Raw genomic sequence first — 27,717 nt, 5'->3', positions numbered from 1 at the left:
CATGTGGTTTTTCTCATCATGTTATTAGAATAGACTTCCTGGTATGGGTGTGAGGACTGGATAGCAACCACGTATTGTTTAGCCTCAGTTGGACTCTCCTCCTTGGGTCAAACTCCATTTGTGTTCTTTGCTTATATAACAGGGAAGAGTAAACACTCTGTAGTTTTCCTCGTTTTAAGTGCCCCTCCATCGGTTCAGTGACCTGTATAAATTTGACATAATTTACTGGCCTCATGCACTCCATTTCAACTAACCAGCCCTGATATTTTCTCTTTCTCCTAAGCACTAGAATTCCCTTCTGAATTCCCACTCTCATCCCTGCTGCTCACACAACAGTGGATGGGTGGGGAAGCCAAAAGCTACTGATGTAATCTCACAATTTCTTTGATGCCCCTATTTAAGCTTAAAAATCCATGTAGATTTTATATTCTACTACCATATGTAATATCTGTGTTTGATTTATAAAAACAATGTCTTAAGTCATCATGTAATAATATCTGTCTCATATAGGTAATATCTTAAGTCATTTTCCAGCTAATTTAACATCCTCTTCCTACCTTTAAGGAAACTGACATGTCAACAAGATGTGCCACATTTGCCTTGTGACTTCATCTTCCCCTTCACACAATCTTAAACCTTCAGGGGGGAACAGAAGGCCCCATCTGAGAAGTAAGACATTTGATTGTTGGCATTCAAAAATTTGACATTGCTGGGTTTGGCTCTCTTCAAAAGACCCTGAAGACCCATGGTGCACAGAATTTTAAGATGTTGCCAGGGCCTGAGTTAGACTTGTAAGCATGAGTCTCCAGGCTGGTGGTTAGAAGCAAGTCCCTTACACAGGGAGGGGGGCCTGGCCAGCAGCCCAGCATGCATATCCTAACTTGGCTTTCTTATTCTCTAGCTGTTGGGTTTTCAATTGTTGGGTAAGGACTCAAGAAGGTCAAAGGCCTACCATATATCCTCCCAGCCTTCTCTCCAGCCCCAACATATAACAAACACCGCTAAGCGAAGCCATTTGGCTTATGCCCCAATGCTACCATTAGATTCGATTCATGTCACTCCCTTATTCAAAACCCTGCCATAACTTCCCATCACACTGAGAATAAAGTCCAAACTCTCTACCATAGCTTACAAAGCCCTATGCGATCTGGCACCTGCCTACCTCTCTGACTTCATTCCCTGGCTGTCTCCCCTCTGATCACCGGGTTTTATCCACCATGGCCTCCCCGCTGCTGTCAGCACAGGCCATGATGCTCCCACAGGCCTGGCTTTGCACTGCTATCCACCGTGCCATGGCTTCCCTCCCTCGCTTCGCTCAGGACTCTCCCTATACCCAGCTCCTCAGAGGCACTTTCCCTGACTATCTTCTCAAGAAAACAAAGCATCCCCAGCACTCTGTAGCCCCTTGCTCTGCTTTCTTTTTTGTAACACTTGTTACTCTCTGACTTCATGTAAGTTATTTAATATGTATTTGTTTACTGTTGGCCTTTCCAACTTAGCAGGTAAGCACCCTGGAGACAGGAATCCTTCTTCTACTGGAGAGGTATTCAGTGAACATCTGTTATGTGAATGGAGGCTACATGAATCCCCACTTAAGCCAAGATTGTCAGCCATGTTGCCGAAGGCTGGCAGGCCAAAAGCAACCCAGAACACAAAGCCAATCCACTTGGAACCAACCTGAAGCATTGAAGCAATACGTGTCATACTGGGAGGTATTGGATGTAAGGATGTACACTCCCGTGTTGTTTGCAGCACAGACGGAATTGGGGTGGATCCGGGGGATCACCACGTGCCCATCTATGAACCCGTACCTGCAAAAGAAAAACCAGAGGTCATCCACCCGCAAGGCTATAAGCAGGGATTTCATAATACCCCATCGAATGACATTTCATGCAGTGCAATACTTCCTTCAGTTCACCACAGGGATGCTACAGGTTTCGACAACTGAGTTATGGGAAAGCCAAAAATAACACCAGAGGGACAGTGAAAGGGGCCAACAAGGCTGATGAAGACAAAGTGATTTTTTTGGAGCTCTATAAAAAGTGTTTTAAAAATTCGATTCATGAAAGAAAAAAAAAATTAGTTTCAAATAAAATCTATGGTCAGCAGTCAGGCCAGTTTGAACAAGCAGAGGGAAGCCCAAGTCACAGACAGAATGACCCCTTGATGATGTGAGACCCACTCTGGCCCGCCATTACCTTCCTATTTGCCCGAAAATACAGAAAATGACTGGCTCGCATCAGACAGAACTAGGTGGCTCTTCATTTCAGTCCACGAATGGCAAACCTGCCTTATTTCCCATCCCCTCCTCTTCTTTCCTGGCCTCACCTTTTCCTGTGATTCCCTCACACCAGATCTCATTGTTCTAAACACAAAGCCTTGTTTATATGCCAGATACAACGCATCTTGTCCCATGAGCATCTCAGGCATAATTCCATTGCCAGTGGAAGTAAATTGACCGTCATTAAAATGGGAGTCAGAGTGGTTAAGTAGATAGCAATGCCTCATTAGCTCAGGAGTTTTCCAGAAGCAGCAGAGAAGTGCTTAAGCCCCTTTGCCCCACCATGGTGTTTCTGGGAGCGGTTTGGAGCCGGAGGCTCTTTCAGATACAACATACAGCACCCAGCCTCTTCGATCAGCATCGTGGTGGCTGAATACTTACCGCACGATTTCTCTCCAATATAAAATGCCTCAGAAAATGAGATGTGGGCTGAGAAAATACCATTTACAAGGGAAGAGGCAGAGGCAAGGGAAGAGCAGAGAGGGAGAAGCTAAAACCAACAGGTTTTTGAAAATGCAGTGCTGGCTAAAATGCACAGCCCAAATCCTTTTAATCTTTCCTGCCAGGGGTGACAGTACGTACTGCATCACCCTGCAAGACCTATGGGAATGGTTGTGAGTCTGAAATTTCTAAGCACATCGAACTCATTATGTCTAAGTTGCAAAAGCTGACATGACTAATTCCTCATCTGAACGGCCAGACTGGTTTCTCCAAAGACTCCTGAGCTTGGTGGGGGGAGTGGCTGCAATTACATGTTAGTAAGTTTCCATGTATCTGAGAATTGCTACTAATCAGGGTGGGGCAGACAGAAGAAAGGAGATGCAAAGGTTCTTCGTCCCCTGTGAGACTCCCGCATCTGTCCTGTGGCAGGTATCTGATTCATAGCTACCTGAGTGAAATTATGGAAATAAGTTTTGCAACACTTAAAACCAGCTATGGGTAGAACGATAGCTGTCTTTGGCACAGTTTTTCTTTGTTTTTTTAAAATAATAACACTCCTTGGCGAGCCTCGTCCCCACCCCATTCCCATCACATTCTGCTAGGCTGTATCACACCGACATTCTAGAATTTAAATTATTCCTGAGTTTTTACCACATCGTGTCGACCGCTGGTTTTATGTGTCGTCCTGTCTATAAGTTGGAGATATTAAAATTTATATATGTGTATACTTCATGAGTAGGTTGTTGTTCCCAGGGAGGAAAGAAATACTCAGCAAATCCATCCATGCACCAGACTTTCATCTCCCTTTTGCTCTCAGTCCTTAGGGAGAGCGGGGTCATTAAATCTTGCCCTGGGCCCAGAAGCTGGTCTGGAATCCGAACTCCTCCCCATGGAAGTGATGTGGCCCAGGGCTGGCTGCAACTAAGCCTCAGTTGCTTCCTCTGCAAAGTGGGGTGATATAACTGGTGCAGTCTGAGAATTAAGAGAGGGATATGAGCAGGTGGGCTGGGGTCACCCAGCATCTAAGGGCTGGATGATTGGCCAGTGGGTACAGTAAGAACTTCCCCTGTTTTCAGCATATGAGAACTTTTCTGTAGTTAGCAAGTTCGCCTTGTCTGCATTTCACAATCAAAATTCAGCTTACTAAATCCACTTTCTTAGGCCACTGGCCTAGTCAGGGCCATATTTAAACAATGAGCCTTAGGAATCGAATAAGTGGACCTGCTAATTAGCTTTCCTTCACTGCAGCCTACAGCTCAGGTTCAGAAGTTACCAGAGCTATCTGCTCCTTTTATATTCTCCCAAGACCCTGCTCTGAACACACACGGATGCCTACACACACAGATGCTTGCACACATCTGCTCTTTGTTTTAGAGCAGCGCTGCTCATTAGAACTTTCTGCAAAACAGAAATGTTCTATAATCTACGTTGTCCGATAAAGTAGCCACTAGTCATCTGTGGCTAATCGAGCACCTGAAACGTAGCTAGTGCCAATGAAGAGCTAAAGTTTTGATTTTATTTAATTTTAATTAAGTGTGAATAGCCCTCTGTGGCTGGTGGCTACCGTATTAGTGCAATTGTGAAGATGGTCTTTTTCCCCATCAGCAGAAGTATCTCAGTTCCCACCCACACTATGGGTGCCTTACTCTGTAACCAAGCACAAAGCACAGGGGATAGATGGATTTAACTTACATTTAATGGTTTCCATAAAGAGTTCTGCAGCTTGACTTTTTAAAAAGCAGCCTGTGTTTGCGTGTTTGCGCGTTGAAGAGAAAAGGGAACCACCACATTACCTAACGCTATCACATTGCAAAAGTGCGGAGGGGTAGCTGCAGGCTGGGGTGGAAACTTCAGAGAGCAGTTGTCCAGATTCCCCAGAGCTCTTCTAAAGAAAACAAACCAAACCAAAACACTTCACCACGGTGGTCACCACCGCTCGCTCTTAATGTGCACCACTTTCCACAGGGCCATGAGAAATTCGGAAAAATAAGGGCCATGCCTGCTGTGAATATCCTGGAGCAGATATCCTGGGCCCGAGGACAGCTCCCTGAGCACTGTGATGTCTGGTAGGAGGCCTCTCAGGAGGCCTCTGTTGGTCCCTCTCATCGCTTTCCCATCACTTGTAACAATACATCTCAATAATTTTCATGCCCTTTTCTCTCAAATCAGAGCAACAGGGAAGAGAAACAAAATCAAAAGAGAGAGAGTTGTTTGAAAAACCTGCTTTAGCCAAGTCTGCAGGTTGAAGACTCCACCAGGCACACATTTATTTTAAACACTGTTATTTGGTTCCCTTTCTCTTGTGGTTCTGACAATGACATTGCACGCTTCTTCAAAGCCTGGAGAGCATGCTGTGGAAGCACCTCAGGCAAGTGGCTTCCAACACAGGACCCTTAAGGGCCTCCTCTAGGCAACCCCTCCCTCTGTGATTCACAAAGGTGTCTTCAGCCGGCCCTCAATTTCAGTGGTCATACTTGTTCCAGATGGACTTGGTCAGATTAATGCGTGGTGCCAACTCTTCAGGCAAGCAGCCATTCAGCTGTCACGGAGGAGCCTTCCTGGATCTGAGCCCCACCCCCTGGACACAGGCAGCCTACTTTCCCGCAGCAGGTGGGGGCTGGTCCCTTACCTGCAGGTCTCAAACCCTACACGCAGGGCTGCCTCCATCTGGGCCATGGTGGGCAGCGTACAATTGAAGGCCTTGCAGAGGTCAGCAGCCTCAGTCTTCGAGATGCTGTAGCGACCATTCTTCTCCACATGGAATATACCTGCGTATCGGCAGGTTATATTTAGATCTATGGGATGAAAAGAAAAGGTTAGATTCTTCTGCATCAATAATTCGGAAAGGATAAGAAGTCTGTTTTAGAGCAGCCTCATTAAAAAGCCAAATAATCTTCCCTACTGGCCAGAGCCTTCAACATTCACTGTAGCATTTCAAAGCATCACTACTTCACTCTCAAATCTGAGATAAGAGGCAGAAAGTAGCATCACTTTTACATTCTCTCCGCCGACTGCTCCACAACAAAGTTTTTACAAAGCATGTGATTTATTTCTGATTAGGAAAGTAGCACAAACTTGGGGAAAACGTACAAAATTCAGGGAAGTAATGAAGGAAACGCAAGTCCACCTCTAAGAAAACTACTGCAAACATTTTAAACATTTTGCTGTATCTTGTTTCAGTTTGTTTTCTGAAAGTGTGTGTTATGTATATACTTGCGTAGTTTAAATGGTACTAAATATACAATTTTAGGTGTAGGAATCTTTTTTTCCACTTAATGAGTATTTCCCCACAATCACGTGGTATGGCTCCCCAGCTGATAACCTCCAGTGGCTTCTAGTCACACCCAGAATAAATTTCCTTATCATGGCTGATAAGACCCACATGACCTGGCTCCTAACCTTTAAGTAGCTCACTCTGTTCCAGGCACAAAGCTTTCCTTCAGTTCCTTTGGACATTCTGAGCCCTTTCCCACCTTAGAACATTTAGGTCTGACTTTACCATTTCTTTTTTTTTTTTTTTTTTTTTAAGATTTTGCAAAAAATATATTGATAGGGTATATGTGTGGAAGTCAGTTCTAAGGGGGAGTTAGAACAAGATGGGATAGATGGGATACAAAACAATATTGGACCTAACTTACTGATATGAGTGCATTTTACATGTTTAGGTTTTTTAAAAATTTTTTATACAATTTTTAAACGTTACACTCCATTCACAGTTATTACAAAATATTGGCTATATTCCCTGTGTTGTACAATACATCCCTGTAGCTTGTCTTACACCCAGTGGTTTGTACCTCCTACTCCCCTACCCCTATGTTGTCCCCCGGCCCCTCCCAACTGTTAACCACTAGTTTGTTCTCTACATCTGTGAGTCTGCTTTTTTGTTATATTCACTAGTTTGTTTTATCTTTTAGGTTCCACATATAAGTGATAGCATACAGTATTTGTCTTTCTCTGACTTATTTCACTTAGCATAATGCCCCCTAAGTCCATCCATGTTGCTGCAAATGGCAAAATTTAGTTCTTTTCTATGGCTGAGTAGTATTCCATTGTATATATAGACCACATCTTTGTATCCATTCCTCTGTTGATGGCCATTTCTGTCTAGAATGTACTGTCCTCTGATCATCACATTTTGTTTTTCAACTTGAAATCACCTCAACTTAGGGTCCCTCCCTGAACATTCTTATCCAACCCTCAGCGTCTCCCTCAACTTACTATGCTTTTGTGTCTTCACAGCAACTTGTCTATTTATTTGTGCATTTGGTTTTTTCTGTCTGCCCTTTCTTTTGATGGAAACTCCAAGAAAGCAAGGGCCTTTAGCCTGTTTATAGCTGTTTCTCTAACACTCACATCAGTGGCTGACCGAGAGCAGATGCTCCATAAATATTTGTTGAATAAATGAACAACTCATTGGAATTTCTTCCAAAACACACTTTGAACAAATTGACAGATAGATCCAAGACCTGTTCTTTACTCCCAAGAGTTAATGCATCCAAAATGAAACCTAACTGCTACCAACCAGTTTAAAAATGATTTAGTCCTAGGACTTCTGTGAGTTTGCAGACACGAATCTGAAATCTCAATAAGGAGCTGAAAGAAAAAAAAAAAAATCAACTGGTATTCCCTGGTCCTCTGTAACAATCTCAAAAGACTTCAAAGCCCTTAACTGAAAACTCAATATTCTTCTGTATGATGCCCAGTTTGCACTTGAGTCAACGCCAACACAGAAAGGTTATGTCCTTGAAGCTGTCCTGGTGAAGCAGGAGCACTTCCTTCAGCCTCAAAGACAGTCAGACATTGACTCTGCCAATGCCAGACACCACTCTGTCAGTCTCAATTCAGACAGAATTGGCTTTAACTCAGACTCTCTCTCTCACATGGGTGGGTCCAGAGGTCATCAGGAAGACTCTGCTTATTTATCAATGAGAAAACTTGAGGCTCAGAAAAGTGAGCTGCCCAAGGAAGTGAGAATTGCTGTCCAGAGCCTGTAGTTGCCTTCCTGAATCCCAGTTGCTTTGTTTTACATTTCTGAGCTGATAGCCAGGGCGGAGAAGCCTGCGACTGCAGCATCCCTGGTTACCCAGCAACTTTGGGGTTCTGTGTGGCATCACCTTTCAAAGACCCTGAGAGGTGACTTGTATGTATGTATGTATTATTTATAGGTGAAGAAACTGAAGCTCAGAAAAATGAAATGACTTTGCAAAGTCACCCAGCCATTAAGTGGCAGAGCTGGAATTCCACCTCAGGTCTGTTTAATGCCAAAACCCATGCTCCAATCCACTTTGCTATGTGCCCAAGAATCCTTTCATATCATTAGAGCAAGTCTTCACTCTGGAGGGGAGAGATACACCTAAACAACTGTTACATAATGACAAAGATAGGGTCAGTGTTAATGGAATTGTACTGCCAACAACTGCTTTCTCCTCTCTGAGCAGGAAGCAGCTTCCAATCACTAGAAAACAGAGTCTGACGAATGCAAATCGAGACGATAAGAAAACTGTTAAACTTCTCTACAACCTTTCTCGACTCTGAAAATAGTAAAAGAAGAAATAAAAAATAGAGCTTTGCAAAGACATAAGCCAATATCAAGTGATTCTCTTTTCTTTGTATCATTAGCGTGGAGGTGCTTTTAAAAAACATTAGAACTAGGTGAAATGGAGAAAACGTGTTTTGGGGAGACTAATTCCTTTTTGGAGTGGTGTCCTTTGGAAGCCACTCACACAATACTTGGCTGATGAGGCCAGGGGAGCACAGAGGGGGGAATGTACAAGGCCCTTTTGAAATGCTGTTTGTTTTTACTGACATTTTCAGCTTTGGCCTCGGTTGGCCAATCTTTGCCAAAGGAAACTGTCACGCTGGGTGACCGTCCTTCCGGAGGCCCTCTGTGTGTAGCTTACAAAAGAGAAGCAAAGCCTCCCAATCAGTTTCTTGGAGGTGAGGGAGACAGAGGACACTTCAGCAGATGCCAGGAGAGGCAGACCGCCCATCAGCGTGTGGCCAGGTGGCTGCTGTCACTCCTAGGTTAAAAATAAAGTCTGAGGCATGGACGGTGGTTTGGAGCTGAATGGCAGTTTCTGTCTTATTAAAATAAATTAGAGTTTGCCACCTGGCACACAGAATATGCAAATGCAAAAGGAACCGATTCACACTGAGACTTTTGAATAAAATCCCTTGAGTTCCACGGGCGGCAGCCAACATCACTTGATAGACGATACACACAGGAATGTGTAAGTGTGTTTCTAGGTGTGCATGTGAGTAGTGAATGTGTGATGTGTGTGCTTGAGGTCAGCCAAGACAGGAAGGGACAGATAAAATCAAGCTTCAGCCTTCCTAGAAATGCGAGGCTTACACAGCGTGTGTAGTAGGTATCAGAAAAGGGCTGCTGAATGAATGAAGAAATTCTATGCAATGTGAGAATTCCACGGCTTACATTTATCTTAATCTCACACATAGAAAAGGTCCAACTCCTAATCTTGATGGCATTCAGCCATCTGGGAATTCCAAAGACGGTGCCAAAACCTTCACTTCAGGTCAACAGTATTCACAGTTCCTCCCCTCTGGGTCCCTCGTGTCTTAAAAAGGACCAAGCCTTCAGGGCTGTGTATCCGTTAAGCCCTGATAATTTATGAAGACTTTCCAACAGGCTTTCTTAACACTTATGCAAACAGAAATTATTACCCCAAAGGGTATTGATAATACTAACAGCAGTGATAGCAGCTAACACATATTGTGCACTTATTATGTATATGCCAGGCACTCTTCTAAGCATTTGACAAGCATTAACTCATTTTATCCGTAAAACAACCCTATGAAGTAGGTAATATTATTATCCCCACCTTTCCCGATACAGAAACTGAGGCACAGATTGGGGAAGAAACGTGCCCAGGTTCACAGAGCTCGTAATGATGGAGCCAGGATTCAAACCCAGCCAGTCTGGGCACCGAGAGTCCACAGGCTTAACCACCAGGGCACACTACTCCTCACCCCGATTTACATAATTTGTTTTGCCCTCTCAACCTCCCCCATGTATAGCTGAGAATATCCCCAAGGTTCAAGTAAGGTTAGGGTAAGGCCGAGGCGTGAGTAGTCACGGACCACAGACCACTGGACAGGCACCCGTGTCCATGGCAATGGCACTGGCCACACTGCAAACCCCTGTAGGGAGGCTGGACTCCGGAGATATCTGTGCATCTCTCCTGAGAAACAGAGATCCCTGTGATCCGGGAGCTGCCGTGACTCAAGAGCCTAATATTAAATGGCCGATTGCATCTCTCAAACAAGTCTGTCCAACTGGACGTGAATCAAGAATGTTTTCCGTTAAGCCCTCTGGTCTCCAATAAATCTCCTGTATCATGTAATAAAGGAAAGATTCCAAGTTCCTCCCTCCAAGAGACCCAACGGGCAACATTAACGTTTGGAGGCCACTTTCAGATTCAGGGTGGAGCCTTTCTGGAGGGTGTTCGTCATGATGGGGTTGCCAGGAGGACAGAGGGGTCATCGGCCCAGCACCCAAGGATCTCATTGCCCACATGGGAAGAGGTCTATCAGTAACCTGTCAGGAAGACCACAGACAAGGAGCTCTGCAAGAGAACTGTTTTAACCAACTCTCTGGCACCAACTCACAGGAAGGCTGGTAGTTCAACTTAGAAGAGATCCACCCCAAACTGGGTTCAAATCCTGACACTCACTCACTGTGTAACCACTCACACCAGGTTACACAGCTAGTTAGTTTCTTACCCTCTCTGGCACTCAGCCTTCTCCTTGATGGGATGACAATAACATCAGGGTTTGTGGGACTGTGAAATGAGACAAGATATGTCAAACACTTGATACGGTGTTTGGCACTTAATCAGAACCAATGAGTATTGCATACTTATTAGGTGGCTGATCTACTTCAGCTAAATTAATTCTCACAAAGGCGCTATGGAGTGGGCACTATCGCCAAACCCACTTTAGAGACAAGGAAACTGAGGCACAAAGAGGTTAAACAGTGTATCTAAAGTCACCCAAGTGGGAGAGTCAGGGTTCTAACTTCTGTGCTATGCTGCCAATTATGTGGGGTTCCGGGTAAATTCATTCTTATTTGGATAAACCAAAGCTGACCCATAACACCATTAATTTTACCTATATTTTTCACTAAGCCTCACATCAAGGAAAACAGATCTTTCTAGTAAAATCGCCCTAGGCCTGAGATGAATAGCTTCTTGGTTTGCTCCAGTCACTTCGAGAGTGATAGAAAAGCACAGCGTCTGCTGAGAGTACAGCACTGTGTAATCTTTACCCAACTCACCATTATGTGCATGTGTCCAAATTTCCCTAAGAGGTGAGTGAGGGTGGGGGTATTACACAGCCGACTAGCAATGGAGCTGAGTGACAAGATGTGTTCAATCTGGAATCCACAAGTTGGTCTTCAGGGGTCTATAAACCTGGGAAATTAGACGCAAGACTGTGTGTGTACGTATATACGTGTCTACATGCTTGTGCGCACACGTGTGTGTGTCGGTGTTTGGCTGGAGACAGCATCCCTCAGTTTCCATTAGCTCCTCAAAGGTGTCTGTGACAGGGCTTCCCTGGTGGTGCAGTGGTTGAGAATCTGCCTGCCAATGCAGGGCACACGGGTTCGAGCCCTGGTCTGGGAAGATCCCACATGCCGCGGAGCAACTAGGCCCGTGCGCCACAACTACTGAGCCTGCGCGTCTGGAGCCTGTGCTCCGCAACAAGAGAGGCCGCGACAGTGAGAGGCCCGCGCACCGCGATGAAGAGTGGCCCCCGCTTGCCACAACTGGAGAAAGCCCTCGCACAGAAACGAAGACCCAACACAGCCAAAAATAAATATAAAAATAAAATTAAAAAAAAAAAAAAGATGTCTGTGACAGAAACAGGTAAAGAATTACAAGAAATTATTATCTTTAAGGTCTCTTCAGTAATTAGAAATTCCAGGATTCTGGAATTTTGGAACTTCCTTGTGGGCTTCATGACAGCAGGGGCTGCGTCTCTCCTTCAGCATGTGTCCCCAGGACCCTGTGCAGCACCACACAGAGTAGGCACATGTGGAACAAATGAATGAACGAATGAATGTTCTTCCCCACACACAGGACAAGCAGACGTGTCGGATGCAAACAGAACACGCCTCGGGTCCACTCCCCACGTCACGTCTAAAAGAATCACCAGCTGGGCCTGGTTGAGAATTCCCTAGTGGACACTCCAAATGTTTAAATGTTTTTTTAAACTGAAGCATTTGCTTCTGAGAACCTCTGCTCTTTTCCCTGAAAGCAAATGTTTCAGAGACCAACTTTCAGCTTTGCGACTGGCGTTGTGTGCCTGGACTTTGCCGCTGTCATCTCAGAGACGAGCACAGCCTTTTCACATCCTGTCATAGGGTCCCTTCTGAGGCCGGATCTCCTGAGACAGGAATGACAGACACAGTGCGTCCCATGTGAAGACCACAGGAGATGATCTACCATCACGCTGTGCCCAGAGACTCTCAATTCTCCGAACCAGACTTCTCCAGACGGTCCAAAATGAATGAATGTATTTTCCAACAGGCACCACCTAGATGTGCCTGGTTCCTTTTGTCATCTCCTCAGGAAGGATGAGGCAGAATTAGATTTTTTTCTGATTTGGTCCCAGAGTAGCTATGTGTCTGGGGAAGTTGGTTTTCTTGAAGATGGGGATAAGGCCAGTTCCTGAGACCCAATGACTTGTGCAATTCCCACGGCCGTGAGGACAACTGCAAACATTCACCTAGCACCTAATCAGGCCCATATGAGGTTTCCAACATTTTACCCCTAAAAATTCATTTAATTCTCACAACAGTGGTATGTGGTAGGCACTTCTGTTATCCCCATTTGATGCAGGAGGTAACTGATTCTTTGGGAAGACATGAATGACCTGAGCTAGGGGCTAGTGGACCTGGTTTCAGACTGTGCAGACCAGCTGATCATACTGCAGTGTGAAGTGGCACCTTGTGGGTGGGACAGATGCTAAACTACAGGAAACCCTCTTCTCCACGTGGTTTTTAAAGTGCGGAGAGGTGAGCATTAAAAGAGAACTCTGCAGAGAGGAATTTGAGCTTATTAAATATTATTAAATATTAATAAGCTCAAATATTATTTTAAGATCACAGGTCTCTTGATTCTGGACCAAAGGCTTAACAGGGCAGGGCCCTTTGCTCAAGAGCTTGGGAAAACTTAGACGGGGAAACCTGCACTAATGGAACTTCCACCCTCTCCCCAAGGCAAGGATTCCGAGGTCTCTGTGTTCGCTGGCTTTCCCCAACAGAGGTCTGGCTTCCTCTCTCTCATTCTACCTGTGTTCTTCCCGAGATCCCCCTGGGGATCAGAGACCCCCAACCCCACCTGCAGCCTCAGGCCTCTTCTGTCCTTTACAGCCTGAGGGCTCTGGCCAAGGCCAGGCAGAACAGAATGAAGAGAGGTTGGCCCAGGGCTGGGATGCCAGACCACAGGCTGTCCTTGTGACATTTTGAGATGTCTGTTGCCCAGCCCCCAAACCTCAACAGACCAGGCCCTTCTAGCTGGAGCATGGCCCTCCAGGCTCATTGCATCCGACTCCATCGAGCTCCTGGAGTCAGTCACATGCAAGCCTCCTGGGCAGAGGTGGCCAAAAGCTCCGGCGAGCTCTCCACATTTTTCATCTTTATAGTGTTTATCATGAAACAGCCAGGATTCTCTTTCTGTCCTCTGATTTGCTGAGCTCATGTCTGAAAAAGATTATGCAGCATCACAAATCTAACCGAACTGGTCCTCATCAGAACTAGGGAGAGATAGATAAGGCCAATTGTTTTTTAAAGCATTATTGCTAATTGGATCATCTGTGTTTAAAGCGAGGAGGAACAATAGCCAGCGAAAGCGTCAAAAATTCTCTTGAGACGCAAGAGAAAACAAAAATCCACAATGACTGAGCATGGTCCCCCAGCCAGTTGTGAGAAAAGCAGGACCTCCGGGGTCCATAATTGCTAGATTCCTGACCAACAGTCCAGTTTTCTGACTACTGAACTGCTTTTATAAGAGGCCTGAGCAAGCCGTTCCAATAAAGCCACAGTCCACTGTCTTAATGGGACATGAAGAAGCCATTCTCTTCTTCATTGTGATTGTTTGATGTCTTCAAAGCCCAGAAGTTTCCATCTGGGAGTCTTCCTAGCTATTATAGCCCCTGCCGCCACCCAGGCCTGCCTGCTGTCCAGAAGGCTGGCAGCCTTCCTGCTGCCCCACATCTCTCGCCCCCATCCCCTGATGCCCATGTGATGAGCGCCTGGTGAAAGGGTCTATTGTTCAGCATCCCATTCTGAACGAGGCCAAAATCACGCTCAGTGGCCGAATCGCCTTTGGCTGCCCCGGGCAGACCATAAATCTTGAAGGACTCAGTCTCTCCCCGAATTGCCCTGGAGGCGGGTGAGGCTTTAATGAGCAGAGAAAATAGTCATACACCATCATACCGAGAGAATTTCCTCCAGAACGTGTCCTGGGTTGTTTTCAACTGAGCTATTCATCCCTTGGCACTTAGAAGGGAAATGCACCCCAACTTCTTGGTGCTGGTTATATCCCCTGACCTCTCAGCCTTTTTGTCCAAGGAGCCTGTCATGGCAGACAACAAGGGCCCATCACATCCACTCTGTCAGAGAAGAGTCCAAGGGTTCTCTCAGCCACTACCCTGGCCCTTCAGTCTAGGCCTCCAAAGAACCAATCCAATGAAGCTCTTGGATTGTTTGTACAGAGTCTGAAGAAAGACCCCCACCCCTGCCTCCTGGTGGGGTGATGGGAACTGGGGGAGGGGAGAGGGTGGGAAGGTCTGGTTAGGCCCCCATTCCCGATCCTGGTTCCAACAGTCTTTCTGGCAAAGGAGAGTGTGTCCCAGAACTGTCACCTCAGTACCCAACTCTGTGAGGCCATTGGTCTTTGGTGAGCGAGTCTCCAGGAAGACAGCTGAGGGAGAGAAACCACAGTGTGTACCCCTGTGTGTTGCCATGGCGACCGGGAAATGTTTGGCTTTGGGCCTGAGACCTTGTTTTCTTCTTTTTTGGACCATATCTGTTTAGCAGACTGGCTAGCACAAACCCAGGATGTGGTAAACGAAATGAAAAAGCATCTCAGGGGCCCACATGGGGTTTTTCCTGTTGCAAGTAGAAAAAAAAGAGGTCCTACTTTGTTTCATAGTTAGATTTTTTTGGGGGGAGCTAATTCTAGTTATAACACCTAGTTCAGGTACAGCTTTGGCTCAGGTCTGTAGCCGGATCTTTGAGGAACTGGCTGATTTTAATCTGAGGGAAGTATGTTATGAGAGCTGAGGTGGGCTGAGACTGTCATTCACAAGTAATAGCTGCATTTCGGGGTGGTTAGTGAGTCACTGACACGCTGTTGAGCCATGGGTCCCCATCTGGGAGAAGGACAAACGGTTCTAGCCTAACTCCTGTTCATTATAAGCTGTGTGACGTTGAATAAGTCACTCTAGATCTCTGGTTCACACCTAGCCTTCCTGCCTCCCAGGATGAAGCAAGAAGTTAGGAAATGCTTGAAGCTAGTGGGATAAAGCGGGGAGGAGTTATATGCACACCCGGGACAGTATGAACGTCTCAGAAAGCTTCCCAAAAACCTAGTATTCATTAAGACATATATGGGCTCCGACCCCAGCAGAACAGGTGGATCAAAGTACAAGCAAGCGTCAGTAATAGTGCCATGGGGGAAATTTCCATCTCCAATTATGAAGCATTTCCACATCCAAAAGCAGCCCCATGAGGCCCATCAGGTAGGTACTATGGCCCCATTTTACAGATGAAGAAACAAAGGAGCAAGAGATTCAGAGACTCCAAAGTCTTACAGAGTTTGAATAAAACCCAGACCTCAACTCAGATTTTCAAGGTCTTCTGAGTTTCCCCATTACCCATGGTGCTGCCCTTTCCATCTTGCGTGTCAGCAAGCAAAGGGGAAAAGTGGCAGCGCTCAGACAGAAGAGCAGTGGTTTTCATACTTTTCTTCCCCTCCCCCTCCCAATGATGTCTTAGGCAGAACCACAATATTTAGCATAGGGGAAAGCAGAGCTGCCCCCGTGGGAGTAGGAGTGAGGGTGGAGGGGCAGACCCCAGAGCCTCGACCCTCCAGCTACTCATTCTTGCCCAGCCTCCACCCCACCCCACCAATGGTCCTGACACCCTCCACAATGCTTTAGGAGGCTGCGTGGAACACTCTGGAAACCACCGCAGTAGGGGCCAATCATAACAATGATAACCACCCCTTGGCAAGGCTTGCGATGTGCCAGGGGCTCCAAAGCATCCTAAGACGTTTAGTCGCCCCATGTGACAGCTGTGGAAGCAGAGGGTCAGAGCGCTAAGTAATTAGTACAGGGCTCTGCAGCTCAAAGGCTGCAGCCCAAATGAAATGCATTGTATAAAAATGCTTTACAAGCGATACAGGCTTAGCATGTTTTTTTTTTTTCCTGTCAGTCTCAAGAATAAAAATACCCTGCAATGTAAAGTTCCCCTTAAAGGTTGTCCTGGCTCACCCTGTGGAGAGGAGATAGCAAAGTCTGCTTTTCCAATCCTAACCTAAGGGGATGGGGGCTGGAGAGCAGTGGACTTGAGAGGATTTGTAGATCCAGAAACTGAGGTGAGGCTGCTGTCCTTCAAGGTAGAGTCACCCAGATGGAGGGGAGCAAAAGGCCACCACCAACTCCCACAGAGCCCAGCATCACCACACAGTCCAGCGTATCTCCAACTCGGATTTGATTTTCTCTTCCCTATCTCTTTTAGCATCCTTTCAAGTGATAAAGACAAGATTCTGGAATTTATGGAGCTGCTATTGTGTCAGACATTAGTCTAGGTGTGGTAACAGGTGTCGTACCATGTGATCCCCAGAGCAGCTTTGAGAGGTCAAATCATCAATCCCATTTTGCAGATGAAACAAGTGAGGTTCCGAGCACAACTGAGTCAACATTTGCTGTGAAAGTGGCAGGGCCATGAGTCAAATGCTGGGATGATATCTGGTCTCTGACGTGAGTTAGCCCAGATGTTTACCAAAGCCACCCCCCTCTGCTTGGGGCACACAGATTCTCACACTGGGGGCTAGAAATGAAAGGACCCTGTGGGGTGTGGTTGGGACAGGTCCTACTGCTGAGCCTGTGGCTGGGCTCCCCAGAAATATTACCATGAATGGAGCACCTACTGTGTGCTAAGTGCTTCACCCTGATTATCTCATTTAATCCCCACAATAAATGTATGAGATAAGGACTATTATTGACATCAGACTTTATTACAGATAAGAAAACTGCAGTTTAGAGAGGTTAAGAAACTTGTTCTTTTCCTATTCATTTATTTATATAATTAAATGTAAGTTGCCTTTATAAGTTATTTTAACTATGTCATAAATATGTAATTGTCGGCATTTTACTTGTTTTCCTTATTTCTGAATTTTAGTACTTGGAATAAAGACTCTTATTATAACGTCAAAAAAAAAGAAAGGAACTTGTCCAAATTTGCACCGTTAGGGGGTCAGGCAGCCTGGCCCCTCTCTCTTAAATGCCACACGAATGCCTCTCTCATCACTTAATTTCAGGAGATCCCAGGTGAATTGCAGGATAATGCCTCTTGCCAGATAGTCTGAGCATCTACCGGATTTGTATTTGCTAGTGTCATGCCAATAGAGTTGGTGGATGGTGACTGCTGTCTCCTCCAAGGGGTAACTAACAGACCCAAGGAGATGGGGACATTTTCATAGAGAAATGAGTCCTGCACTGGGACTTAAGAGCCCTGTGCCCTAGGCAGGGGTGACTGTCTCAGGATCACAGTCAGAGGAAAAGGTTGAGGAATGGCTTGGATTTCCGCCTGGCTTCGATAGTAACTCGCTACCTCTGCTCTTTCCATGACGGATGGTACCTAGTTCAGACACCCCTTAGACTGATGGTTTTTACCCTCTTTCCCCCACGGCACCACTTCAAATTCACAGGAGGGACCATGTCAGTCACACTCCGATGGGCACCAGGTACCTTGCCATCCCTAGTGGCCTCTTTCCCTGTCACTCAAAAAATCTTACCCAAATGCAAGTGAGTGAGCATGCAAAGTAAGTCTTCTAGGAATAGCCATGAGTTTGCTGCAGTTTATAAGAGAAGAAAGTCATTCATAAGCCTTGGTACCTGGTTGCCAGTAGCCCTGCACTTACAATTTACCTACTACCAATCCTGACCTTCACGTGGATTGAGATAGAACAAGAACCATGCCTTTAGGTCACCCCTTTCCTCTTCAAATGCATCAGCAGTGAAGTGATGTAGCTGCAAAAGCATTTGTTTACAACAACAAGTATTGTAAGTGACCGAGGAGAGTTCTAGATTTTCGCTGATTCCGAATTAGGAGGGCTCGGAAATCATCAGGTCGTATTTTAATGACTCAATCGCTCTCTTTTCTCATAGACTCTCTCTCTCTCTCTCTCCATCAGATGCTAAAGTGAAGAGGGGTGTGAGCGCTCATGTGAGTAACAGGCCCCTTCCCAGTCCAAGAACCCTACCCTTATTTATTCTCCAGATGCTTTTAAGAGTAATACAAATGTTTCAAAGCAGAAACCCTATAGAGGGAGAGGCTGTACTGAGGGGATATTTTTTAAAAATCTGGGCCAAAAGATTTCCAGGATCAGTACAGTTCCAATTGCCCTGTGAGCTAAGAGCTTGTAATTCACACCTCTTCCTGAGCTTTCAATCTCTGAAATCTCATCTGTAACCACAGATGCCAGTTGCAAATGCCAGGCTCCAGAGAACACATTTCTGACAAGCTTTTAAATCTGACTCAAGCCACAGGGTTTGGACCAAAACCTTTACCATTTCATGTGTAGCCGGAGTGGGCCAAGCATAACTTCCTGCTTTTAAGGAACATGGCTCACGCAAAAAGCCAGGAGGCTTGGGAACGGAGGAAGTTACAAATGATCCTTCTGTGAAGTTGTCAAAGAAAATAAGATCTTGATTTTCCTTCAACTAAATAGCCATCGAACATGGCAAGAGACCACACCTGGGTGAAGGCCTAAGCTACTTTCAGCCCAGACACTTGAGAGGCATTCTAGAAGCAGCAGGATGGGCACAACAGGGCCTCCTCTTATGAAATCTGTGCCTCCCAAATTGGTCTTCTTAGGGCATGGCGCAAGGCATCCATTCAAAGCACCCTCTAGAAGATGTGAGCGTATGTACCAGATATGAACCTGGGTGCTGAGGAGACATACGAGGTCCCTGCCCTGAAAGAGCTTATGCTCTAGTGTGGGGAAACAGACGATATACAGGGAAACGATTAGCATATAAATAAGGCAATTTCGGGAGCGATAGCGCTACACAAAAATAAAAGGGGAACAGCCTGCCTTTTCGGGCAGTCTGTGTGGTCTGAGGCACACTCTTCTATGAACTTATGGGCATATTTTCCCTATTTATTATGGGGCTCTTGGTGAGATCAGATACATGGCGAAAGGAAATACCTACACACACACACACACACACACACACACACACACACACACACACACACAGAGATTAAATCGGATTTGGAATTCATTGCTTTCCAGGGTCCGTAACAAGATGTCCTTAGAATGTGGACTTAGTAGGGTAAACAAGGGAGACTTGGAAGGCAAAGGCTATGGCAACTGAACGACCCGGCTCGGGGGATAAGAGTTCCATTTGAGTCATAAGCTGGGTACAGAGTTGATGGAAGATGGCTCTGTCTGCCCCTTCTGGGTCTTGGCCTGAACTTTAAGGAGGCAAATCAAACAGCGTGACAGAGCAGCCCGTCAGAGTGCAACTGTGATGTGTCCACTCACCAGCCCTCTGAAGGCTTACAAGGATCTCCTGGCATCTTCAGCCTCCCTTAGTTTATAGTTACTAAGGTGACAGAGCAATTACCCCTATGCTATTGTAAGATGGTACAGAGGCCAAGGTCATAGTCTTTCATATCCGAAAGACTTGGGTCCAAGCCCCAGCTTGGGCTCCTGTGGAATGTTGGGCACACCATGTTTTCTTAACCTTTCAGCCTCCGTTTCTTCATTAGTAAAGTGAAGGCAATACCTACCTCATGGGGTGCTTTTAAGGTGTCAATGGGGAAATGCACCTGAAACACGTAGCAAAGTACTTGACGCTTAGCAAAGTGGCTGGGACTTGATCAATATTAGGCAATCATCTCAAAGATTAAGTGTATGTAAGCCTACTTAAATATAAAGAGCTTCCCACTCTGACAATTCTTGATTAACTGGTCAGCCATTCACTGTATCACTGGTAATAGCCACTCAAGGCCTCCAGTTAGGAGCCAGAAGCCTAATTATACGACACATGAGCTCCTACTCTATATAATACATGTCATAGATAGATAGGTAGATAGATGATAGATAGGTAGGTAGATAGGAAGGAAGGAAGGAAGAAAGAAAAAAAGAAAGAAAGAAAGGAAGGAAGGAAGAAAGAGATAGATGAACAGGTGGGTGGATAGACAGATGGATAGACAGACAGGCACTATCTATAAAACATTAGTCTAGGAAGAAGTATGCCTCAAGTGATACTAACCCACATAATCAAAATGGGTTCCACTGGGATTATGCCTTGTTCATCCTTATATCCACGATGTCTGATACATAGTATGGTGCCCAATAGATGTCTCTTTAGTTTTGTGGGAAACGCATTAGAGTCCAGTGACCTGGGATCTAGAGTTGGACTTCTTACTGATAAGCTGTCAGTACTTATCAGTACGGCTTCAGTTTCTTTATCAGAGCAGGAAGAAGTTGGCTTTGGTGGTCTCTAGGTCCCTGGCCAACCTAACGCTCTGCCTCTAGAAGTCTATGTTTCTTTTAAACGTGTTCTCTAAACACTCCAGGAACCTGAGTGGCTCCCTCTTGCCTGCAGGGTTGTGGCATATCCCTCTGGAATCAAGGCAGTGGTGGTGTGATGGATGCATCAAGCAGGCTGGAGTGGCCAGCAAAAAGAAACAATAGACAAGAGTGTTATCAGCATCCTTCTCTCCAATTACAACAACTAAATGCCTTCCAGCACACAGAGACCACAACCTGCCCCATCCAAGCTGGAGGGAGAGAATGGTTTCAATTAAGGGAAGCACAGCAGGATGGCTGATCTCCTTAGAGAGACTACTCCTAAATTACCACAAACAGTCCCAGCTCTCCCTGCAGTGAATTTCCGCATCACGGGCCAATTCAAACCATTCTTTAGTTGTGAGACAATCCTCAAGTGAGGTGCTTCTCAGCAGCTCCCGCCTGCACAACTGGAAGTCGAGATGCCCACCCCCAATTGGCTCCCTGATCTTTGGTGGTCTCGGAGGTCCCACTGCCAATGGGAAGAGCAAAGAGGGAAGTTCCCTTCACCTGTTTTCCCGAAGATAACTCTCGGTAGTACTAAATTGTTTCAAGGTCCTTCATTTTCAAGGAGCCAGAAAAATCCAGATTCTCAGGAAAAGGAGATGCCTTGAATTTTCAAGGCCTCCAGTTCTGGAGATGGAAGGACAGGATGGGCCCCATAAAGCTGAATGGAACGCTGGTGTGATGTGAGAGGGAGAGGATTGACTTCCAGCCCCACCACATGAGAGCGGAGCCTTCTTGGACAAGTTACTTCATCTTTACGAGCCTCAGTTTCTCAGCCTGTAAAATGACTCTAAGGAAATCCAGTCATTTATTGATTCAGTGGGTATTTGATATTTGCTGCGTACCGCAAAGAGAGGTTTAGGGGAGTTAGATAATAAACTCAAGGGAAACACCAGCGTTGCATTTGGTTCATAATAGGTGCTTAATTTTCCTTCTCCCACGGGAAGATAAAACCCTGGACGACCAGCCACAGTTCTCCCAGATACCAGGGGGACCCCTCAGTTCTAATTTATAATGTATTTACACCACGAACAATCATCTGTGTTTTGATAATCTTCTGTTTCAGCCCAAACAACAGTCTGCAACCACACTCCTCTGAACTTCAAAGCAAAATGAGAGCCTGACACAAAGGCAAACACTCCTATTAAAAGGTGAAAAAGTTTTAGCCACTTCTGAGGTGTGGCTGGGAGAGGCCAGATGTTCCTTTCTTTAGAGGTGAAAAGAACTGAGCAGTTAAAGGCAACTAAAGGTATTGTGGGAGATAAGAGGATTGAACACCCCAATGATTGATGGGTGGGCACTTCATGTACTCAAAAGCTAGTCCCCTCCACACCTCCACAACCAGGAAATTCTAAGCCCGGGCTTCTGGGGAGGAAGTGGGCTTTGGGAAACTTCAAAATTTCCAGAATGAGAAGAAAGCTACTGCATTAAATTGCCCCTAAGGGTCTTTCTATACTCTGAGACCAGGGAACAGTACTGTAAAGAAATACTTCTACCCAAGAGGGAGGAAAATACCATCTCCTCCTCCAGCCTCACTGCCAACTGCCAGCACCGAAGGCAGGAAGAGGCAGATCCTGCTGAGACAAGCAGCCCAGGAGACTGCCTGTCATTGTGCAAGTAAAGACAGGACCTGGAGCGTGTTTCCCCACTCGCTTCCACCAGCTTCTGCAATAGCCACGCTTCCCGGAACATCCTATGCTGCCTTATCTGCCTGGCAACAGTTGTGCCAGTAAGCACATGGGTGCCAGCACTTCGGTGTGCCCTCCCCCCAAATTAAATGAGATCTTATTGGCTAATGTTTTGCCCAGAAATGGAATGAAAATCTTCCAAAGGCAGCTGGAAGCATTTCTCAAGTGCAGCAGGAACAGAGTTTGGGCTGAATGGGGAAGGGAGAGGTCCCAGGCCTAATAATTACAGTGATCTCGATGATTACTGAGGATGCTTGCTCCCTGTCAGTCGTTCCGCACACAATCACAGCTAGTCCTTACACAACCCTGCACGTAGGTATTATTACTCTATTTTAAAGATGAGGAAATTGAGGCTCAGAGTGTTAAGTCAATTGCTTAAGGCCACATAACTGATGAGGGGCAGGACTCGAACCCAGATTTAACTCCAGGACCCAGACTGCTTGCTGAGAGCCTGAGATACCAGACTTAGATCCCCCTCAGGCATCCCTGACCCCTGTACTTAGCCCAGAGGCTAAACTACGTAGGATGATGAGTAAACACTCTCTAATCCAGCCTTTAGAGGAAGGTAGAAAACCTGACTTTGACAGACACTATTCCCTGGTGGCCTATTTCTAAATGTCTTCCATGGGGTCTGGGAAGCTCATTTGGAGAAGAAATTGGATGTGTTTTCCAAAGGTTTTAACAATGCAAACAATGCAGAATACAGAAGTAGCTTCTGACTTTAGCCTTCCAAACAATACAAAGAACAGGAAGCTCAAACAGATAATAGGGTACCTTTCCTCTACCCTGAGAAACAGTCCTTAAGGAAGGCTGGAGATTATCTGATGATACTTACTTGAAAGGAAAGAGAGCTGCCCCAAACATGTTCCAGAAGCGAGCCACAGGGAGCCCCTCCCTCTGCCCCCAAGAAGAAGAGTCTAGAATATCCAAGGCTTGCCTTCCCAAACCTTGCCCCATCTCTTCTAGCCCTCAGCAGAACATGTTTCCTTCTTGTCTTTCACATCCATGAAATATTGCACATATTCGGCCTCTGTTTGGTACCTTTGCAGGAAACCATGGAAGAGACTGTTTCTTAGGTGATGCCAGCCAAGGAAGAGGAATGGAAATTGGGGTGGTGCATGGCCATAAAGGGAGGAGAAAAGATGTGGTCTGCTTGCTGACCCTCATTTGCTTTTTAAGCACTTGTCACTTTTTCCAATAGACAGATATAGATAGATAGATAGATAGATAGATAGATAGATAGATGAAAGATACATGGATATATACCCATATAAAGTTGTTTCTTTTAATTGAATTTGGACATCACGGCCTGAATCCACCATGGTAAGCCACAATCCCACAAATCCAACCAAACATTAAAGTGGACACAGGCCTTCAGAAAAGAGAAGACCAATCCCAAGTTTATTCATTCAACAAGGTTTCATTCAGTGCCCCCATGGGCACTGGGACCAGGGCATTGAAAAAGGTCGGCAAGGTCACTGTCCCAAAGGAGATTATGGTCCAGGGGAGAAGACAGACACTCAACAAGTCAACAACACAGCACAATAAACGTTGTAACAGAAGTGCAAGGTGCTGAGCACTTAGTCTAAAGGGAAGCCTTTCCTCTCCAAGGCCTTTGCTGTCCCCAAGAGATGCCTCCCCAAGGCAATGCCATTTCAACTGAGAACTGAAGGATGGACCGGGAACTAGCAGACCAGGCTCAGCGGGCCTCACAGTCAGGAAATTCACCCACAAAATAAAGCATAAATCATTTCAGTTTGATAGAATCCATTTCCTCAAGCTCTTTCATCATTAGATTTTGAGAAGGAGAGGCCCCCTTCCCATGAAAGAAACAATCACATTTTTGAGGTCCACATTAAACATCCCCTGGCTTTCTCTTCCCTGGATTCAGTCATTATAAATCCTTTAATGATATTTAAGTGATAAAAAGGAATGGAAAAAAATTTTTTTTACTCCTGAGTTTCTCTCCGTGCTGTTAGATTCATGAGCTAACTGCGTGGAGGCAGGGGACTGGCCCAGAAAAGCCACCTGTCCATCTTTGGGCTTATTAAAATGTTAAGATGTTGGGCCCTTGAACTTTGGACTCGAAGAAACTATTAGGAAGGAGTTTTCCTGCTTATGAAAGAGCAATTATTAATATAAAATTCAATAGTCAATTCTAGACTCCCTGAAGGCAAGTCAGATCCATTGGGAGCCAACATAGTGTGGTGACATGGACATCGATTCTGTGGGTGGACAACTAGGGTTCAAATCCTGAATCTGTACTAATTAGCTCTATGACCCTGGGAAAGTCATTAAACTTCCCTCCTCTACAGGAGTGTAATAATGCTAACCACGAAGTTAATATGAGGGCTGCATTAGATAATGGAGCTGAAAACACTTCACACACATTAAAACACTCCAGGAGTGCAGTTTTTGAAAAGGGAAGCAGGCTCTCTCCCTTGGGGGGTCATCATCTCATAATTTACAGGAAGAGATGCTCTTCCAAGGTCACAGTAATTCTTTTTAAAGGGATCACTACAGACTAGTGGTCCTCAGGCATAGTGTAGCTCCAGCAGTGCTGAGATGGGTGGCAATAATGAGTTCCTAATAATAAAGTGCTCAAGTGTGCAAAGATGGACTGTTTCTTGTAAATTATAACAGATTTAAGATTATTCCCTGATATGCTTTTCTTGGAGAGAGAAAAGGATAAAGTTATAGCTATTGTGACTGAGTATAAACCCAGATCATCTAAGCCTCAAACTGCAGTGTGTCCCCCATGTGAACTTCGTCTGTGAGGCGTGTCTTCTTAGGATAAGGCTGAGGGTGTGGCTTAGAAACACAAGAACTTAGCTTTGTCTTTTTTCTTTTGCCTACATAGAATCTCAAACCACAACTCCACCAGCTGCATAGACTCCCTTTAGGGCCTTACTCATTATAACAGACATCGTTACCAATGCAATAAAATTCTTCTAATTGCAACCCGATTTTGTTCCAAATCTCAAACTTGTGCTTCAGGGGAGGTGAGGCCCCACCTCCTAGCTCAGTTGGGTAGATCATGACTGGTCTAAGTCAAGCACTGTGGTCAGAGTTCTCCTTGCCAGCGATTGGTTCAGTGTGGGCATTCCAGGCAATGGGACCCCATTCTTCCAAAGGGAAGTCAATAAAGAACTTCTAGAAAAGCCATTCCTCCATTTTTCTAGAAGAGATGTTTATGAATAAGCATCCTTCTTCTGGTGCTGGATAATGATTTTGTTTTTCAATTGGATGCCTGGAACGGTAGGAGTCAATTTGGGACCATGAAGGAGGCTAAACTAAAGGAAGACACTGCGAGGGGCAGAGTGGGAAGTTGGAAGAAAACCGGGTCTTTGATAACGATGTTGAGCTTCTGGAATCATCCTACTTCCATACTTCTTGTTATGGGAGATAATGTTTTGTGAGGGTTGATTATTCTGTTACTTACAGAGATACCCAGCTGACATGAACCGATGTGGCTATACCAAGAAATATGTGACAGATAACAATTACATGGGGGGGCTACACATCATGGTTTGATGCATAGATGGGTTGTGGCTTATGTTCAATCATGATAGCTATAACTTCACCCTTATCTCTCCAACCCAAGAAAGCACATCTGAATAAAAGGGAAAGGATGTTGTCATCATCACTGGTTGGGGTAGGGGGGGATAAACTTGAACCTGTTCTTGTTTATAAGACACAGTTGTTTATAACTGACCACTTGGATTGCTGGTGCCTATATTCTACCAATTGATAAATAAGTGATGTTTTGTGTTTTTGTTTTTTTCTCACCACATCTATCTCACTCTCCTGATAAGAGTCCACTCTGGTCATCTCCAAGTAATTAACCACTAACACTCTGGTCATCTCCAAGTAGATAATCACCAACAAAGGAAATAAAAGAGTGAGGCCCTTGTAGTCAAATGGTTGGACATCTGAATCCCAGGGCTCTTGCCTGATCCTCCTGCCTGGACCCAGGAGATGCACCTGCATGGCTGCTGGAAGTCATCCTATACACCTCCCCCTACCTGCACATCAACAGACCCTGGGCCTGAGCTCCAGCCACCAAAGTGCTTAAAACGAGACCAAGAAACTTCCAATAAAATGGGCCAATAAATGTGACCCTAAACCGAGGCTTAATGCTCAAGATTTCTAAGTAAATTATGAATTTTTCTCCCATGGAAAAATGACACTTTTTGTTTCCCAGAGTTTGGGTTCCTTTTCTCCCCCAACATGTGCTTCTAAAAGCTTGAGTCAGCTTGGAGGTGCCCATGGTTCTCTTCCCACCACTGTCTTTTGCAGGGCAGGTAGGATAAACTGGCTGTTTTCGGAATCTTGAGGAATAAAACTTTCTTTTCTGGCTCTCTTACTCAGATGACCCACGTGTGAGGCAGCTAGACTAGGAGCTGCCTTGGCTAGAGTTGCTATGAGGAGCTTTGACCCCACCCACCAAACGGTCCCCCGGTCCTGAGAGCTGGTGGGGTTGAGAAGTCCAACAAGTAGGCCTCCCAAGGAACTGTGGGGATCCTGCAAACATAGTCCCTGCTATTCACTGAGAAGTCTTGAGAGGTCTTCCTTGATGCTCTAGATCAGACGAGGACTCCCTGTTACCAGCTCTCACAAGCTCCTGCTTCTCCTCCCTAGCTCTGATCACAAGTATAATTAAATAAGGGCATAATTAGTTGTTTACTATGTCTTCCCGGATAGCTGGTAAGTTCCATCAGAGCAGAAATTGTGCCTCTCTTGTTTAAAGTTGTATCCCCAGCCCCTGGCAGAGTGCCTGGCACATACTGGTATTCAATAAATGTGTGTTAAGTGAACACATGGATCATTTGGAAACCACTGATTGCTCAGAGAGGCTGGGCAAGAGCAATGCCAGGTTATGCAGGGCCTTCTGGTTTCCAAAGGCTCATTGAGTCAAAAAGGATCAAAACGAACACCAAATATGGATGTACAAGATACTACACAGGAAACCAGATCCAAGTACAGTGAAGATCCCAGCAGAGTGTAAACACCTACACTGTTTCCCATTGTGCCACACACATAAAACCCCAAAAACCCAGGACCATTTTATCTTCCTCTCTGTCACTCCAAGTCTTCTTGACCTGGTCAGCCACTGTCCTCCTGTTTAGTGCCCTTTCCTCTATCATCTCAAAGTATGAAATGGAAAGAGTACTGGATTGAGGGTCAGAAACCAGAGTTTTGACTCTAACTGGTTGTATGACCTTGGGCAAGTCACCTGCAGTCTTTGAGACATCCTTCCCTTGTTTGTCCAATAAAACTAGCAGGCTATACAATTCCTAGCACTTTCCCCCATCCTGACATGCCATCATCATTGGCTTTGTGTCACCAGCTTATGAAAACTTCTCACTTAGGGCCTTTTCTCCCTTTCTCCTTTTTTCCTTCTTTGGATCCATACTTCGACCCAGCTCAGTCTTGCACCTTCTAAGCCCTAGCAAAGCATCTGAAAACC

General features: G+C 45.5%; 1 protein-coding gene across 18 annotated transcripts in view; it reads right to left on the bottom strand.

Moving 5' to 3' along the window:
- Window positions 1-27,717, bottom strand: part of CD44 (CD44 molecule (Indian blood group)) — an 87,598-nt gene that overhangs the window by 46,381 nt on the left and 13,500 nt on the right. For all 18 annotated transcript variants that reach the window (XM_061201585.1, XM_061201581.1, XM_061201578.1 and 15 more), the window contains exons 2-3: window positions 5,352-5,517; window positions 1,678-1,811 (exon numbers count right to left, since the gene is read on the bottom strand). In XM_061201585.1, the coding sequence (XP_061057568.1) occupies window positions 1,678-1,811; window positions 5,352-5,517 (300 nt within the window). The remainder of the gene's footprint in view (window positions 1-1,677; window positions 1,812-5,351; window positions 5,518-27,717) is intronic.

The sequence above is a fragment of the Eubalaena glacialis genome, chromosome 10 (assembly GCF_028564815.1).
Source record: "Eubalaena glacialis isolate mEubGla1 chromosome 10, mEubGla1.1.hap2.+ XY, whole genome shotgun sequence".
Taxonomy (NCBI): Eukaryota; Metazoa; Chordata; class Mammalia; order Artiodactyla; family Balaenidae; genus Eubalaena; species Eubalaena glacialis.
This window is presented reverse-complemented; position numbering and strand designations above follow the sequence as displayed.